We start from the raw sequence: 16938 nt of genomic DNA, 5'->3' as shown, positions 1-16938 counted from the left end.
ATCACAGGACACATAAAGCGTTCTTACTAAAACGCTGTGTTTTGCCATTGACTAGCCATCATTTTGTGCAGCCAGTGCACCTCATGCGGTGTGATAATAGATGTATTTCAGCAAATACAATTAGTACATACTATTTTATAGGGCAGTGGGGTTTAACCTTTTTGTCGGTGACCCTCACTTCACAAAATCGGTTATATGACTGTAATGCCTCAGGTTAGACTCCTGGTGAAGGGTCCTGATTCTTTGCCTTCGCTTGCATGAGTATGTATGCACGCTACATTTTCACAACCAACCAACCCATCCAGCACAAAGACCCGATCTGCCATTTCTTTGGCTCCAGCACCGCTGGGAACAAGCTGACATTGCTGTTCCAAGCGGGATGATTCTGTCTAGCTGCCCTTGGACATCTGCACAGAGCATCTCAGTACCTCTGGTTTTGGGAGCGTGACAGAGCAGCAATCGTGCTGTGTGTACACAGCAACAACTCCGGTTGGCAGAGTTGATTTGGTGGCTGCTGCTGCTGCCTCCCGTGCGATGAACTCGTGCCCCGCGGGCTGGGAGCCGCAGACAAAAGCACCGTAGTGGCTCCTACTGCAGTAGTATCTGATTGCCTTGTAAGTGGTAGGGTAATTTACCTTCAGCACTCCCGCCAAGGATATGGATAAAGACACTTATAGATAACAAGTGATTCGTCCACAATAGCTCAAGGGTTGGCTCAGTCAGAGTAGGATATAGGAACTATGACAAAGTCCTAGACTTTATCCATGAAACCGCCTTTCACCTTTTCTGTGATTATCTGGATATTGTGGGTAAGCAATGGGGTATTTTGTGTGTGGTTGCTTTGTTGTTTCTTTTTTTGCCACAGCAACATTTAATTTTCTACTCTAATATTGTGCTGAGGAGATGGCTGCAGTGCACTGGCAGAGACTGATAAGTGACTTACAATTTTATACCACACAGTTACTGAATTTTCAGTTTGAAATGTACAGTCCGGGATGACAGCCAGTCATTCGACCTATTCTTGCCTCAAACACTTTAAAAACATGTGGACAAAAGAAGGAACACCTGGCAAATGTTTTGGGTTTATGACAACAAGAGAGTGAGTTAATTATATCCACAGTTATGAGTGAGATAACTTGCTTCTTTACAGCATATGTTGAAAACGTTTTCAGAACATTTAGATTCCATTTAACTATGGCCTTGCACAAAATAATGTGGAGAATTAAAGCAGACGAACAGAAGAACTGGAGCAGACATAGGGTAAAGCAGAGCCCTGGTCCCACCCCGGCAAACTCAAATGAAGGCTGAAATCCGGGGGGGGGGGGGGGGGGGGGGGCGCTGCCCATGGAGATGGCAGCTCCTGGTGATGCTGCATTATATTCCTTATATTCCTGGGTGTTTCAGTGCTTTCTTTGCTCCCTGACTCTGAGTAATGTGATCTGCCTTTGAAGATGAATTTAGCTTGGAAGGTGGCCCTTTGGTTCTGTGCAAAACCTGTTACTCATTGTGATAGCAGATGATGTAGTTTCCTTGAGAAACCAGTGTGGTAGAGTTATTTGAATAAAGAACTGGGAATGCTGAAGACTGGTTAACACTGATTTTCTGTGGGTTTACTTAATTATTTTTTTCTTTTAGCACATCAGTTTTGTTATCTTTATGTGTTCACTGTTTGTATTGTTTAGAAGTTTAAGGAAATAGCTGCATCATTGTTCATTTCAGAAAAATAATGTATGTTTGTTGGTTTTTTTTCCAGTTCTTTTGTGGAAAGGATTGATGAGGATGTGTTTGTCTCTGTTGCATTTAATCATGGCACAGAGGATAATTCAGCACAACTAAGATACAATCTACGTTACTTTTTTGAGGTAGTATTGACAAAGAACTGGGATGCAGGGAAGCGATTGCTTTGCTTAGATTAGACATGCTGCTGATTCTGCTTTGAATTTTATCTCTGAGGTGGGAGATTAACTTGTTTTCCTCAGATCGTTGTGTTGCTGGGATTTAGTGCATGTTAAGTGACTGTGCCAAAGCCTTGGAAGAACTTTGAGAAATAATTTGACCACGTTAAAGCAGATTTGCAGTTTCGCTTTGCGTTTCAGGCAACATTTGAACTGCAAAAGTAGCTGAGAAGTGATGGTAGGACGTGTGTGCTCAGGAGCATGCGGCCATCACTGTTGCCTGTAACACTGTGGCCTCAGGTGGCTTTCCCTGATCCCTGAGGTTGCCAGGCTTGGGACAGGATAATGTTCTGTTACGATGCAGCAGCACAGGCTCCCGAAGGATCGGCAGCGGCCACCCATCACACAGCGCTGCCCATGGCACCCCTGCTTGTACCCCGCGGTGTGCACAGCAGGGCACCAGCCACAGGGCTCTGCTTGGGGCTGCACATCCTTTACACTCTTGTGTATGCAAAAGAAAAAAGTGTGTAGTGACAGAATTTTGCTCAGGGTTGGTTTTTGACGGGGTGGTTTGTTTTGTTTTTATGGAGTTAAGTGCTACATTGCATCTTGTTTTAGCTGAATTCTGCCTCTGTACTAGCCTAATTTGTTCGATTGTTTCACTGGATAAAAGAATGAACAGAGTAAAGCTTCTTTTTTTCTCTTTTTTTAACATTTTGCTTCAGATTAAACCCAAATAAGTCAGTTGGATAGCTTATGATTACGTCAAAGACATGTAGATCAGACTTTGTATTCTCAGTTTACTTAATTAGAACACAGTTTATCCTCATGCAGCTTCTAATTTGAAATGAACATTGCTGATTCTCTTGACTGCAGTAAGATCTCGTGGAGAATCACATGTGATGATCAGGTCATCAGACCCTGATTTTTCAGAAGTGCTCAGCATAATCAATGTGTACTGAAATTCATTACAATTAGGTATGTTTGTCTATTTTTGAATTTAAATCAATTTTAAAAGTTAAAAAAAAAAAAAAAAAAAAAAAGCCAAAATATGGAGGGTACCGTTATTTCAGGTTTCCAGTTCTCTGATCTTCATTGTGCTTTTAAGAGACTTTTCCTTAAATCCTAAATGTTTGAGATTGTATAGTGTATTCTGGTGAAACTCTTTATTCATGGAATCATTCAGAAGAGGCATCATTTCCTCAGTATTTTTCCCAAACCAATAGTGGCAACTGCTGTGTCAAAAATCAAATCTCTTTCCTGATTCAAAAAGCCAGATGTACTCCATCAAAACACTTACTGTATTTAAGCTTCTAAACAGTGAAGCAATTTGCCAGAGGCTGCAGAGCATGTCATGTCGTAAGAGACGTCGTGCCAGTCCTGCAGGCTGCTGATCCTTCATTACGGGGCAAGTGATTTACTTTTCTGAACTTCAGAGCTCAGCAGATTTGCAGGTACTGCTGTTGAAGTTTTAATTTAGGCAAAGATGTTCACAAAGAGGCACTCAGATGTTCAGATGTGAATCCAATTTTATATCCCTGGCAAGTTCAATAGTGTTCAGCTTCTGCTTTTGATTCATTTAAACAGATTTATGAAGAAGCAGCATATTAAGCTTTTTTTATGTCTCTCATATATACACACGAATGTGTGTGCATGCTCCCTTGTTAGTACTTTTTATATATATAAGCTTTTATATGTTTTAATATAAACTGTATAATATCTATATAATGTTGATATTGGTATTTGTTTTATCATTCTTTATTAAATGCTACATTCATCTTATGCCAGATTTCTGAGGTTTTGCAGCTGAAGTATATGTTCAGTTACTTCTGCACAGCTTATTTTGTGCAGTACATTTTATTTGCTGTGTGGGAGCTGAGTCTCGAGGCAGATTAAATTAATTTGTGGGAACTTGAATTCAGTTCTTGCTTCCTTAACCTTACAGAAATTCTGTTCATTCTTATTGATGTGCAGTTGGCTCCCTTCTACGAACAGCCTCTGTGGTTTTGTGGCTGCAAGATTTGGAGTCTTTATTTAGCTGGCCCTACCATGTCTCTTGGTGCAAAACCTTTTTGTTTATGTGGGTATGACTTTTCCTTATTTTTCCTGCAAAAGGAAAAGCTACATCCAAAGTCATTTGAGAAAATATGAACCATGTGAATCTTTTGAAGTAATTTTTAACACAAGGGCACACGTTTGTACTTTATAACTCATAAATATCCACTTATTGAAATCCAAACACGCTTTGTTTAAAGCCAGTACACAGACAGGAGAGTAATTCCACTTAAGCTTCTACACGTGTGGATATTGTCCAAACACATTTTCTTCCCGCTGTGTCTTACTGCACATGCTGTTGGGGAATGGCACAGGACCTAGCGTGGAATGGGCATCCGATGTCCTAGGAAGTCCGAGAGGGGCTGTTAGATGTAAAATTTTCTGCGCTAAAGTCTCTTTCAAGCTTAGGTGGGACATGGCCGAGGCAAGGATAGCGAGGAGAGCAGCACGTACAGCCCAGAAATTTAGATGTGTTCATGAAAGGTGGCTTTGTGTTTGAAACAGTTGACACTATCACAGGGTGAGCCTTCAGGCAACAGACATTCTAAAAAGATAAAAGAAACTTCTGTGCAGATTTAAAGCCACACATGAAGGATGCAGAATTTATTATAACTCATTTCTTAAAGTTTCTTGTCATAGGACAACTTCTACTTCCCTTGCACAAGGCCCAGGAAACCTGGCTGTCTCGTCTTCATTGGCCTGTAATTCCCCAGGCCCACAGAAACACGTAAGAAAATTAATGAACATCGATAAGAAAAATAACATAATGAAAATTCTCTGCACAAAAGCCCGTCCCCATCCTGTTCCTGGGCTGTAGTGGTGTGAGGGGCACGTGTTTCCAGTACTTCTCCCTGGGGTAGAGTGCTGGGAGAGGACCTGGTCCCAGGGATGTTGCATAGAATCATGGAATCATTTAGGTTGGGAAAGACCTTTAAGATCATCAAGTTCAACCATAAGCACAGCGCTGCCCAGCCCCCATTGGATCCTGTCCCTACGCCCCACATGTGTGCAGGTCAGCAGAGGTTGTTGATTTTTGGTGGGGTTTTTTTATTATTATTTTGTCCTTAATTAACCTATAGTTAATTAATTAGTTCAGCAGGTTTTCTATACTTCATTGTTTCATATGAAAATAGATCAGTCTAGCTGCAAATGGTTTTCCCCATGATGTTTTCTTTTATTATTTGATTCATTAACTACAGAATGTGCTTCAGTTTCTAAAAACAAACATACATCATTATAATTTTGCTAATATTACTTTTTCTGATTATTGTTCACTAGAAAACTACTGTTCGATATAATGACTAAAGTATGCCGTTCATAACACACACTATTTGTTTTCTTTAATCTCTTTAGCTATTTTTGTTAGAAGTAAATTATTGCAACATGTGGAGTTGCAGTCAAAATTATTTACCATTCTGCATTTATGTTTAGAAAAGTGACTATGCTAGAATGACATCTGCTTATTCTGTTTTTTTCCTCATGTGTTTTTTTTTTAATCCACTTGCCTTATTGATTAGAAAAAAAATAAAATATTTTCATTATCAATGCAAACATGTCAGTACTCAAAGAATGAGAAAAGTTTATATCCTTTATCTCTAAAAGACATAATCTGTCATTTTTCAATGAAAGAGGCTGAAAGAGTAGCATAATTTTCAGATCTTGGTGTGAGTTTGTGGCATTGCTAAATAGAAAATTACAAGTAAAATCCTGATCACATGGAAGAACATGAAAGATATCATCATTGCATTGTTGCTGCTTTTTCATATTTGGAGTTTAATCTTCTTTCACAAATACTGTTCGTTAAAGCCTGATTGGTGAAACACAGTGAGTGAAAGCACACTGAGAGCTCTGATTAAGTTTTATAGAACCCTTAAAGACTGTATTCTTAAAAGCTGGTTTTAATCCATTAAGGTTCATCTCCTTAAAGTCCCTGATGGAAGCAGGGATGAACATGTTCTTCTGGGGGGATGTACGGAACGGTCAAGCTGGACTGCTGTCCTAGCTCTCCCACAAAGGAGCCTTTATCCAGGAAGAATCTACTTCATAAATAAATATTGTTAAATCTAAGTATAGTCTTCATGAACATCCCAACTGTGAGACCTTAAATGCTGTTTTATATCTCTGATCTCTAATAATCACTGATGCGATTTAACCATGGTTTAATGCCCACAGGTGCTAAAGGCGTGCAGGCTCAGTCTCCCGTTTGCAGGGACAGGGTTTTTTTCCAGGCAGTTGTCCCTTGAAAATGCCAACAAGAACAGTATCACCAGCACACATTTGTGATTTATTTTTCTTTTCTGTTTTTAGGCCCTTCAAATCATCACAGCCAGTCAACGCTGAGGCCACCTCTCCCTCCTCCTCACAACCATTCACTGTCCCATCATCATTCCTCTGCCAACTCCCTCAACAGGAACTCGCTCACAAATCGCCGGAATCAGATCCACGCGCCTGCCCCGGCGCCCAACGACCTGGCCACCACCCCTGAGTCCGTGCAGCTCCAGGACAGCTGGGTGCTCAACAGCAACGTCCCGCTCGAGACCAGGTGGGTCACGTGGACCAAACCCCCCCAGCGTTGCCACTGCACCGTGGCAAAGAAAACCATTTGGCTGGTTAGGGGATGGGGTTTCGTTCACTTTGTGTCTATGATGCAGCGCTGGGGGTTAGTGACAATTGAATACCCACTAGGCCTGGATTCGCTTTACTTCAGGAGGTAGGCAGATGAGCATCCCTCTTTTCACATGTCCTATTTTAAAGCCTTTTATTCATTTGAACCATCCTTGCGTACACAACTCATGGTATTAGTACAGCGTATTTTATGGCCAGAGTCAGGGACAGCTTACTTATAATTCATATTGACTGTGTTGCTGAAAAATTATATATTTTGCCTTTCCTGAAGTCACAAATAGAGGCTCATTTGAAATTCTGCTTTTTGTGAGACCCTGAGAAACAATCCCAGATTCAAGGCTGATAGTACTCGAATTTTAATTTATATTTCATCCAGCATGCAAGCTCATTTTAATCTTTTCTGTATGTGTTAACAGCTCGATGCCCAGGGGGCAAACAGTTGCATATAAATGAAAAGGTGCAACACTTAGGCCTGCCAGATAAATAAATAAAAAAATGCCTGACATGCTGCCTTTCTAAATATTCTAGTTTGTTGTCATTTGGGGTATGGAATGTCAAACATATTTAACTTGCGCTTTAAATAGCAGAGCTGGCAGAGCTTATCTCCCAGCATTTAAAATTAGCCATTGTGCTGCTGAAAAAAGTTCTTGGAAAGTAGGGTGCTCTCGCCTGCCCGGAGAGCTGTAAACACGGTGCACAGGCAGAGGAGCTGGGTTGATTATAATGCTGGCTCGTGCTGTGCTTTTGGCTGCTCGGTTGTCCCAGCTTCTGAGGTGTTGCCTTCGGTTTGCAACCTTCTGGAAATATCATGCCTCTCTGCTGGATTACACCTAGAGTAGCTAGGTGTGGTGTAGTCATACCACCGTTCAGTCTCAGCCCAGTCCCTCCCCAGAATCTGGTTAAAGATTGCCTTCTGGTTTGGAGCTCTGCAAAGAGTTGGCATGGCTGGACTGGAGTTTACAACAGCTAGGGGGACTGTTACTCAGTGGGTACTCACTGGCTGTAGCACTATGGGGAGCAAAGGAGACCAGACAGAGCAGGGAGCCTGCGCCCGTGTGTGCTTCTGTGCCATCCGGCAGCACTCACGAGGGACCTCAGCTGCACTGCCCTGCTTTGCTGAAACGGTGGGTGACATGGGTGCCGTGAAGAAGGGGGGTGGGGCTGAAAAACAAATGCAAGTTGTCCAAAACCTGAGATGTCAAAAAAAAAAAAAAAAAAAAAAAAAGGAAAGGGATTCTCGCTTAGTGAAGGTTTGGAGCTAACTTTGGCCAAAACAAAATATCCAAGAGTGAAGCTCACCTCTTTAACTGCTGCTTATGTGAGAGCATGTGCTACTATTTTACCTCCATTTTGGTATTCTGAACTTGGTATTTATTGCTAAGAACTGCAAGATAAAAAATATTGGTCTTTTTCAGCCTGGGTCAGTCGTTGCTGTGTGATTTACTGCCCAGGATTATAACATAGTTTTCATTCTAGTGTAGAGTGACCTCCTACAGTTCCTTGTCTGTCTGGTTTCATATCAGTTTGTTCTTGGGTACAGCAGTACCTGAAATGTGTTATTTCTGATGGGTTAAGATCGTTCCAATCTACTAAACACTTTATATGGAGGGAATTCCCTGGGATATTCACAAAAGAATTGTCATAATACTGGCATCCCTGAAAACCAGAGATGGGCATTTGCCTGCCTGTTTTTCTTTTACTGTCTGATTTTTGTGCCTATTCCCTGTCAGTGGAGACGATCCATACCATTACTAACTTTGGTTCTTTTATTTTTTTTATCATAAAACCTCTGGGAAGATATATATGTATTCATGTTGATGACAAAAGGTTACTTTATGAATACTGTTATTCTTGGGGGTTGCGAGGCACCTGGCAGTTAATTGGAGCTTTTCCATAAATAGGTTTGTCATAGGCAAGCATTAAGATATTAGAAAACATCCTGACAGGATTGCTGTGTTCTGAGACTATTCCAGAGTTGCTTCAGGATCGATTTTTCTTCTTTTCTGAAATTACACACCTGACAGGACCTGATGACAGGTTTCATCACAAGAATATTAACTGAGAAGATGATTTTTTCTTTCTGGTTTGCAGTGAGTTTTGCTGAGATTGATGCCTGCAGAATCATTAGAGACTTTCAGAATTAGTCTGTAATTCTTTCACTTTTAAAATGGTATTTCATCTACGTGGATACCGGTAGGAAAAAAAACAAACCAAACCAAAAAAAACCAACCAACCCAACCCAAACCAAACCCACAACTAAAAACCCCCCAAAACCACAACAAGTTTTTGGTAACTCTCTGGTTCAGCCTTTACCTCATAGCTCTAGCTTGTTGTAAAACACTGTTCCCTCTTATACTGCCTATTCACAGTGCCTCTTTCACACTCTAATGTTTTTTCTTGTCAGTATATTAATCTCGGAAGCAGAGTGCTCAGGAGACAATAACAGCACCTGCTTTATCAGGAAAGTATCACAACTTTTCCCTTTTCAGTTGCCTTCAGTAGATTCTGCTCTCAAGTGGAAATAATGTGCAAGTGGTCACATTACTGATTATGAAACAAAAAAGGGTACCTGAGCTTTCTGAAGGGAATGTGTTCTGTCAGCACTATGGAACGCAGATCACAATTTAGATTCCAGGTGCCTCTTTGTCTAACAGTACCGAGCACTGAACTGCGTGTTGTTATGTTTTATCTGGTGGGAATGTTATTCCCATCCGTTCTTTCTTTTGCTGTCTCAGGCAGTTCGGGTTAAATTCAGACTGTTCGGAGACAGCCCGTTTTCCACATACATTCTTTCTCCACCTCTTCTTTCAACTTTGATGGGGAGGGTGATTCACATGTGTTTTATGTTCTTTCTGATATGAAGTAAACTTTTACTGCTTACACATGTTTTTTATGTACCCTCTTCAGGCAACTGTACACCAAGCCTTCATGTACCCTTTGTGGTTCTGTGCTTTTAACATAGTTGTGCTTAGCTGTATTGCAGTAGCTTGTTGCTTTTAGCGGAGTTACAAGATTGCAAAATGCTTATACAGAGTTGTTAATTATGCTTCTTTAGAAACCTAGAAGCATAGAATGGTTTGGATTGGAAGGGAACTTTAAAGATCATCATCTAGTTCCAAACCCCTGCCATGGGCAGGGACACCTTTCGCTAGACCAGATTGCTCCAAGCCCCATCCAACCTGGCCATGAACGTTTCCAGTGCTGTGTGCTTGATTTTAGTGTGCTTGTTTCTGGCTCAAGGCAAACAAATATGGACTGTATCTGCCCTAGTCTGCTGCTTCTTTATGGCTGCAACAGGCCTCCAGGCTGGGTACGTAATTGTTCTGTTTTCTATGAAATAAGGGTCCATAATGGAAGGGTTGAAATATCTTTAACTAAGGATGCAGTAACACATTGCTGTAGCATTTTTATGGTGCTATTTTTATGGTTCATTTCTGCTGTACTTAGCTGCTTTACCTTTAGGCTCGGAGCTGCTGTTTAATGCTCTTTAACTTTTATTGTCCTCTTGCAGTCTGTTTCAAACCATCTCCTCCTCCTCCTTTCCAAAGCACTGGTTTCTGTGTTTCCCAGTTAAGAGGTGTTCCTTTATTGCTTCTTTAATCATTGCTTTCGAAGAAGATGAATGATGAAAATACTACCTTTGAACATCCCAGTGTGGGTCTCATTACTTCCAGACAGCTAGAGAGGCAGCGGTCTGCTTTAAAGCTTGAAATGCTTTGAGGGCACAGGGAGAAAAGTATGGCTGTGCCAGGAAGGTTTGCATCGCTCTGCGCTGCAAGAGTCCTCTCTGGTAGGGGAACCTCACATGGGGCCATCTGCAGGCACCCACCAGAGACGGAATGACTCATAAGTGAGGATAACAGAAGAGCTTTCATGGATGGATGTTAGACTGAGGTTGCCTAATGCACTAACACCTGTTCTGGTACTTTATATTGATAGTAATTTAGTTGGTACCATTCTAATGAATAATACTCAATCCAGGAGGAAAAAAAAAAGACAAAATTAAATAGAAATGAGTCTTATTCTTTAGTCTCATAATTAATCTCATACTTTGAAATATTTTCAGTCCAAATCTTTTAGTTGCAAAGGTAATTTGTATGTTTGTCTATACTTTCTTTGAGCTTGCTCACAAAGATCCATTGCAAGGCTTCAAGGAAGACTGTGACATACTAATGCTTCTCCTGTTCTTCTGGGGATTACAGGATGGGTTTCTTCAGATTTTGTGGGCTGTAATATAAGAGCAGCGGTCCAAGTCTGGGGTCATTTAAGCAAAGTTCAGTTTAATGATTGAGCAGTCAGAAAATTAGCCTTACAGGAACCCCCAGGATGCTCTTCAACATATTTGCCTGCTCCTGGGGTTCCAGCTATATATCTTACTTCCCAGTCCAATTCCAGCAGTGCATAAACTCAAAGTCATGGGGCATCATAGCAGGGAAACATCTGTGCTCAGCATTTTTGTAGCTGCAGCCTTTCAGGCAGTGAAGGAATGAATGCAGTACACAGCCACTATGCACAGCTACGGCCTTGTGGCAAAAAAGCCAAGAATATCATACATGAAGAGCGGGATTTAGTGCTGAGGGGTTTTGTGGGTTGGTTTGTTTGGGGTTTTTTTAGAAAGAAATTCAATATCCGAAATTCTGTTAATACTGCATTCAGCTGGTGTGCCATGTTAGGGTGTCAAGCTTAGCTGCAGAGCTTCTGAAATGAATATGTAAACTTGAAGTTTCTGAATGTGTAGAAGTTCCAAGTTACAGCCACAATTGTCTGTCTGTTTTCAATGATATCTCAATACTTTGGTATCTTGATACACGATGCAAAACGTTCTGGAACAGAAGAGTGAAACGAAATTTATTTATTTATTGTTAATGCAAATTTCTAGGATGAATTTGGCATATAACAACCAACTAATTGCAATGATGAAATAACTCCTTACTCTAATTTTGCTTTGTCTTACCGCTTAAACTATATGGCCACAGTCACATGTGCTACAGCAGTTTAAGCCATCTGAGTTTGAGGGCTGGAGCAAGAACTGACCCCTCCTTTCTCTTGTTCGTGCATGTGAAGGTTGCAGGAAGGTTGTGTGGACTTTCCAAAAAAATGGCATCTGCATAGATAGATTCTGGAGCTATCTGAAAATCAAAACCATTTTAAAGAGTCAAGTAGAGCACAGTCAAAAGCATCCCCAAGGACCGTGTGCTTGGAGGAATTCCAAAAACGTAGAAAGGTCATTTTTAGCAGGCTTCTATGGTATTGTTTTCATAACAAATGTAGACTCTTGATAGCAGAAAAAAAAGGGTGAAGGAAAACACTATAAAAGCAGGATAGATAATGATGGTTCAGAAAATCAGTCTAGATATACTCCCACTCACATACACATAAGCAAGTTTTCACAGATTGCAGATAACTGTGTTTTCATGATCTCGTTTGTTTGCATTTTTAAGTTTTGGGTTCTGCAGAGTGAACAGGCAGCGTCAGTGACTGTACAGGAAGAGGCAGGTATGTTTAGGGCATTACTTTTTAGTTTTTTAAAAAAATTAATCCCAAATGATGTGGTTTAGTTTTCAATGTTTTAAATTTACAGGTAGACTAATAACAAAAGTAATTTAGAGATTTGAGTTCAGTATTCTATTATTCTATTCAATTATTCATTGTCTATTATTTATAGACTTGCAATAGCACTGTTGTTAGTACTTCTTTTTTGGTTGTTCAGTGAATAGTTGAATCAAGAGATAGTGAAGAGCTTACATGTATGCCCTTTAAAATAGAAGTGTTTTGAAATTACGGTCATTAGTTGATGTAGAAAGCTAAAAATGAACGAACCTATTGAAATGCAAAATACTGTTGTCATCATCATCACTACCGGAATAACAAATGTAGTCATTATTGGATTTCATTACTTCAACTACGTTATGCAACGTACTACTCAAAACTTTACAGCAGAAAAGACACAAGTTTTCCCACCTAAGAAGGGAAATCTCCTAGAGTTTGAGCTGATTCAGAGCTGTCTAAATATTCCTATAGCTGCATTATTGATCCTGCTCCTTTTTAATGTACGTACATACGCTAAGTAACGGATTTTTTGTGTTTGTGTCTGTACCTATTCCTGTTACTCTTCACCAGGCATTAACTAGCATTTTCGTTGCTGCATTCCTGGAGCATATACAGTAGTGCAAGAAAGAAATGCATGAATTTAAAGGGCAAAGTGATTATTTGCCAGGTAACTCACTCAAAAACTAGCTAGGATTTAAGCTGACAGGCTGAGTGAGTGTGCTCACCACCTGCTGCAGGGCACCCAGAATCTTTTTCCCTGTCAGGAAGGTAAGGGGTGGCCCCTGGAGCTCCCTGGGGTCACTGAGCTGCCGTGTCCCACCAGCTCCATCAGCACCAGCCATCTGACCCACTATATCCTTGCTGGTCCTCCCAGGTTTTCCCCACTCAGATTCTATGCCTTTCCGTGTTGTGTTTCCCTCTCAAATCCAATCCCCACCACAGCAATCCTTCCTCTCTCCCTATTTTACACCTCAGCTTCCCACAGACTGTCTGACAGCTGTCGGGACTATGAGCTTTCTGAGCAGCCTGAGCCTGGGCTGCATGGCTGGGACGTGCCAGAGCCCAGCCAGGAGTGCAGCAGCAAGACCCCGGGGGAGCGTGCGACTGGGCTCACCATGGGGATGGAGAACAGAGAAGGTTATAAAAGTTTATCCAATAATATCTCTATCAACATCTTCCAGGTGAAAAGCGGGTTGGCCTGCATAAAGGTATCCAGTACCTTTCTACAACGTTGGTGTGGTACAATACGGCTGGTTTGCCTTTTTTCACCCACTCTATTTTCAATTGCAGCTTTGTGAACATCGCCTATTTGGTTTTGTTTAATAATATGACAGATCAGGGTGCCCAAAGGCTGGCACCTGCCTTTTTGTACAACATCCTACCTTCCTGTCAGGCAGCTTTCAATTACCATGCTTTTCTGCATTCGACCGTGTCTTTGTGGAGAGCGTGGCGATGGCAGTGACAAGCTAGTCTGGTACTTAAGGCAACATCCGTGACACTGTGCTTTACACTCTGCATTTTTTAGAAGACTTTGCCTGGGTAGGTGAAGAATGCAGCTTTTAAGGAACAGTGACCCTTTCAAGAGCTGGGCAGCTGATATTAGCGCTGTGCTGGAAACTGGTGACTGCCACGAGGTTCGAAGTCACAGCACAGTGGATAGAAGTGTCCCACTGCTATTGATGTGTTTATTCTGAATTATTGTTTCCATGCCTAATAGTGTCCTGGGTTCCTGCCCCATGCATGGTGATATGCACAAATGGATTATCTGCAGCAGGCTGAAATCCACTGCGATAGTGTGCTGTCGTGACAGCTGTCCTCTGCTTGCCACGGGCATTTGGGTGGCAGGGTGCGCATGGGCACACTTGTGTGGAATGGCCAGTTCAGTTATGGAAGTGTGCTTTTAAATAGCCTTCCACTGAAAAATCTATCTTACTGAGTTTAGTCTGTAGACTTGACATGATCGAGACCATTTCTTGTAACTATAAAATTTAAACACATACAGATAACATTTCAAACCTTTGTCGCTGACTTTAGTACATTTGGGAAAGTCCCTTTGTTCTAGACACTAAAAAGGGTAGAAACTTTTGTGCAGTTTTACCAGCTCAGAGAGCTTTCAGCTGTGTAAACCTGGCTGAAATCCTGTGTTTCTCTGCAAGAACCTGAGGGCAAGGGCATGCAATTAAATCTAATTTAGGGAAAAGGCTGAGGCGCCCTTAGACAGGTAACCAAAGCTTGCACCAGTCTAACGCTCAGAGTTCAATTTAGCATAAAAGGCATGAGAACAGCGTGAAGTTTTCTTCATTCTTGGAGGGGGGCGGGTGGGGTGGTGTATAAAAGTTAAAAAACTGCCATAACACTTCACTCTCTGAATTTAGAAGCCACTTCGAGGCTTCTGCTGTCGTAAAATGACTCATGCCTACTTTTTTGGAGGACTTAAAAGACTACAGATTATTTTTCTTTGCCCAATGCAAGCCAGCCTGTTACATTCTTATTTTATTGTTTTTTTTCTGATAAGAATAAATATCCAATGAAATTATACACTGATGTGATTTTACCACAGCTTGAAGGTATTTTTTTATGTCCTAGAACCACTACACTGAGCTGTTACTAGTCTCTTAGTATGTATCTTTTCTATTTAATAATTACTACTAAAAACCTATGAAAAAAACTGAGGAAAGACAATTTAAGCATTACAGCTCTCTGTATTTCTTTTCTTCATACAGAATGAACTTCAGATAATATGAAAGAAAGAAGAAATTCATGTTAGAAAGCATCTCATTCTTCCTTTCTATTACAGGTTTTCATTGCAAAACACAGTTATTATTATTTTTTCTCAACCGATTCTTGCAGTGTGCTGCCATGACAATCAGGCTAGAAAGGAAGAGCAGAAAAAATGATTGTTCTCTCAAAGAATATGGAAGTTAATACAGTCTCTGTCAGACCACTATTCCCTGAACACAAGAGGTCCTTTTGACCTGGGGGGAAATAAATGCTATAGAGAGAGCCCTGAATTAATGAAGAAAGCAAAATACAGCTTTTTCCATTTACCATTAGCCCACAGACCTGTGTACAAATGTCCTCTCGCAAGCTCAACTTTCGCAGATGTCACCTTTCTTCTGGCATCAGTGATGAGGTCCCTGTCTGTGACCCAGCACATCAGCAGCACACGCTGCTTAAAACAAAGGGGGACACGTCTGACAGCCCGTTGCAGAAAGCTGCGGAGTGCTGGAGGAGAGCACTGAGCGAGCTACAGGGTTAACTCATTTGCTGTGAGCAGCTTGCAAGCTCCTTCCATAGCTTTCATGGACACTTAAATTACTGAGTCGTCATATACTGACAATCATTTTTTGTAATTTTCCAGCATACAGATGTCTTCATAAGGCACAGAAATTAGGGAGACTGGGCTGAGACTTGGCAAATTTACTCCCATGTTTTCAAAATATAAATTGGGTTCCGATCTAAGTCAAATTATGCTAATTGTGAGGTAGAAAATATGTTTTTCTTAATAGTGTTTTATAGGTGAACAGGTAAGACACGAGAATATACAGGTGTTTTTAATTCTAATATGGAATGTATTTGAAATTAAGTGAATGGGTACAAATAAGATAATTTCTTTTCATAAGAAGTCATTGTACAATACCTCCCAGTCTTACTGCTGCGAGACTGTAATTAATGTTGATAAATGATCATGTTCTCTTTGTGCAGGTTGGGCCCACAGACAATTGGTTGTAACAGAGCATGTCAAATCCCACGTAAAAATATAGCTATAGATCATTGGGTTTAGGAATAGAGTTGAGACAAGTCAATTTATTTCCATTAGAGCTGAATCTAGACTTAAATTTCTGGGGGTCCAAGTATTTTGTTACATCCTCAGTCTTCCTGGTGCGCTTTACTATAACTTAAGGTATTTCTGCTAATCCAGTCTCCAACTTTCAAATGCAATTTTCCAAAATGGCTTGGTGGATATTTAACATATCTTTAGTTAAATATATTTTTAAAACTTTTGCAGGCAGGATTTCTGTACTTTAAGATACTGTGCTATCTTCCAATAGTTGCAATTTGTCAGAAACACTCATATGGAGACAATAAATTTCCAGCTTTCAAAATACATGGGCAGGACTCACAGGTGTGACAAAATTCAGTTTATTTATATGTTATTTTCTTCTTTTTTGCTTTGGGAATGACACCATTCCATGTATCCATTTCAATCAGCCTTTTTGTGTTCTATCAAGTTCTGATCAGTTTTAATAATGCAACAGAGGTGATGTTTGCATGGATAAGTATTTTGTTTTCTTTCTATACTGTATGGACCTCAAAGTGGATCACAGTGAAACTTCTTTTCTCCTACTTTTTTTTCTTCTCACATGAAGCAGCATATGATTGACATGTTCTATTAAAACGTATCTAGATATTCATTAATTCAATTTTAACAGGAGCAGAGTTTCATTATATATTGGTGTTTACTTTAACAATGCTTTATATTAAAATTTCTGTTGGTACTGTAGCTGCCTTCTCAGCTAAAGAGGACGTCAAATTCCTGGGTTTAAAAACCTTGACATTTCAGATAAAGATGGTGCCAAGGACCGCAATTTCCAGTTTGATTCTGTAAGATCTGCTTTTGAGCAGGAAAAAGGAAAGAACTGTAAGAACTGTTTGTTGTGGACTTAGGTCCGAACCTGCAAGGGCTCCTCACACCACAGGGATTTGGGAGAAGGGGGTGCTGGGCTGAGGCAGACCCAGAGTTAGCCTGAACGGGAGAGCCGAGCCTTCCGACTGCCTTGGTCTCCCCAGATCTCCCTCCCTCCCGCATGCT

The 16938-nt window shown here is 40.8% G+C and overlaps 1 protein-coding gene across 20 annotated transcripts in view; it reads left to right on the top strand.

Moving 5' to 3' along the window:
• The window catches only part of TENM2 (teneurin transmembrane protein 2), a 1028597-nt gene that overhangs the window by 828834 nt on the left and 182825 nt on the right, over positions 1-16938 (top strand). For all 20 annotated transcript variants that reach the window (XM_080399947.1, XM_080399949.1, XM_080399942.1 and 17 more), the window contains one exon: positions 6258-6492. In XM_080399947.1, coding sequence (XP_080256073.1) covers positions 6258-6492 — 235 coding nt within the window. The remainder of the gene's footprint in view (positions 1-6257; positions 6493-16938) is intronic.

This window comes from Falco punctatus (genome assembly GCF_963210335.1).
Source record: "Falco punctatus genome assembly, chromosome: 8".
Classification (NCBI taxonomy): Eukaryota; Metazoa; Chordata; class Aves; order Falconiformes; family Falconidae; genus Falco; species Falco punctatus.
This window is presented reverse-complemented; position numbering and strand designations above follow the sequence as displayed.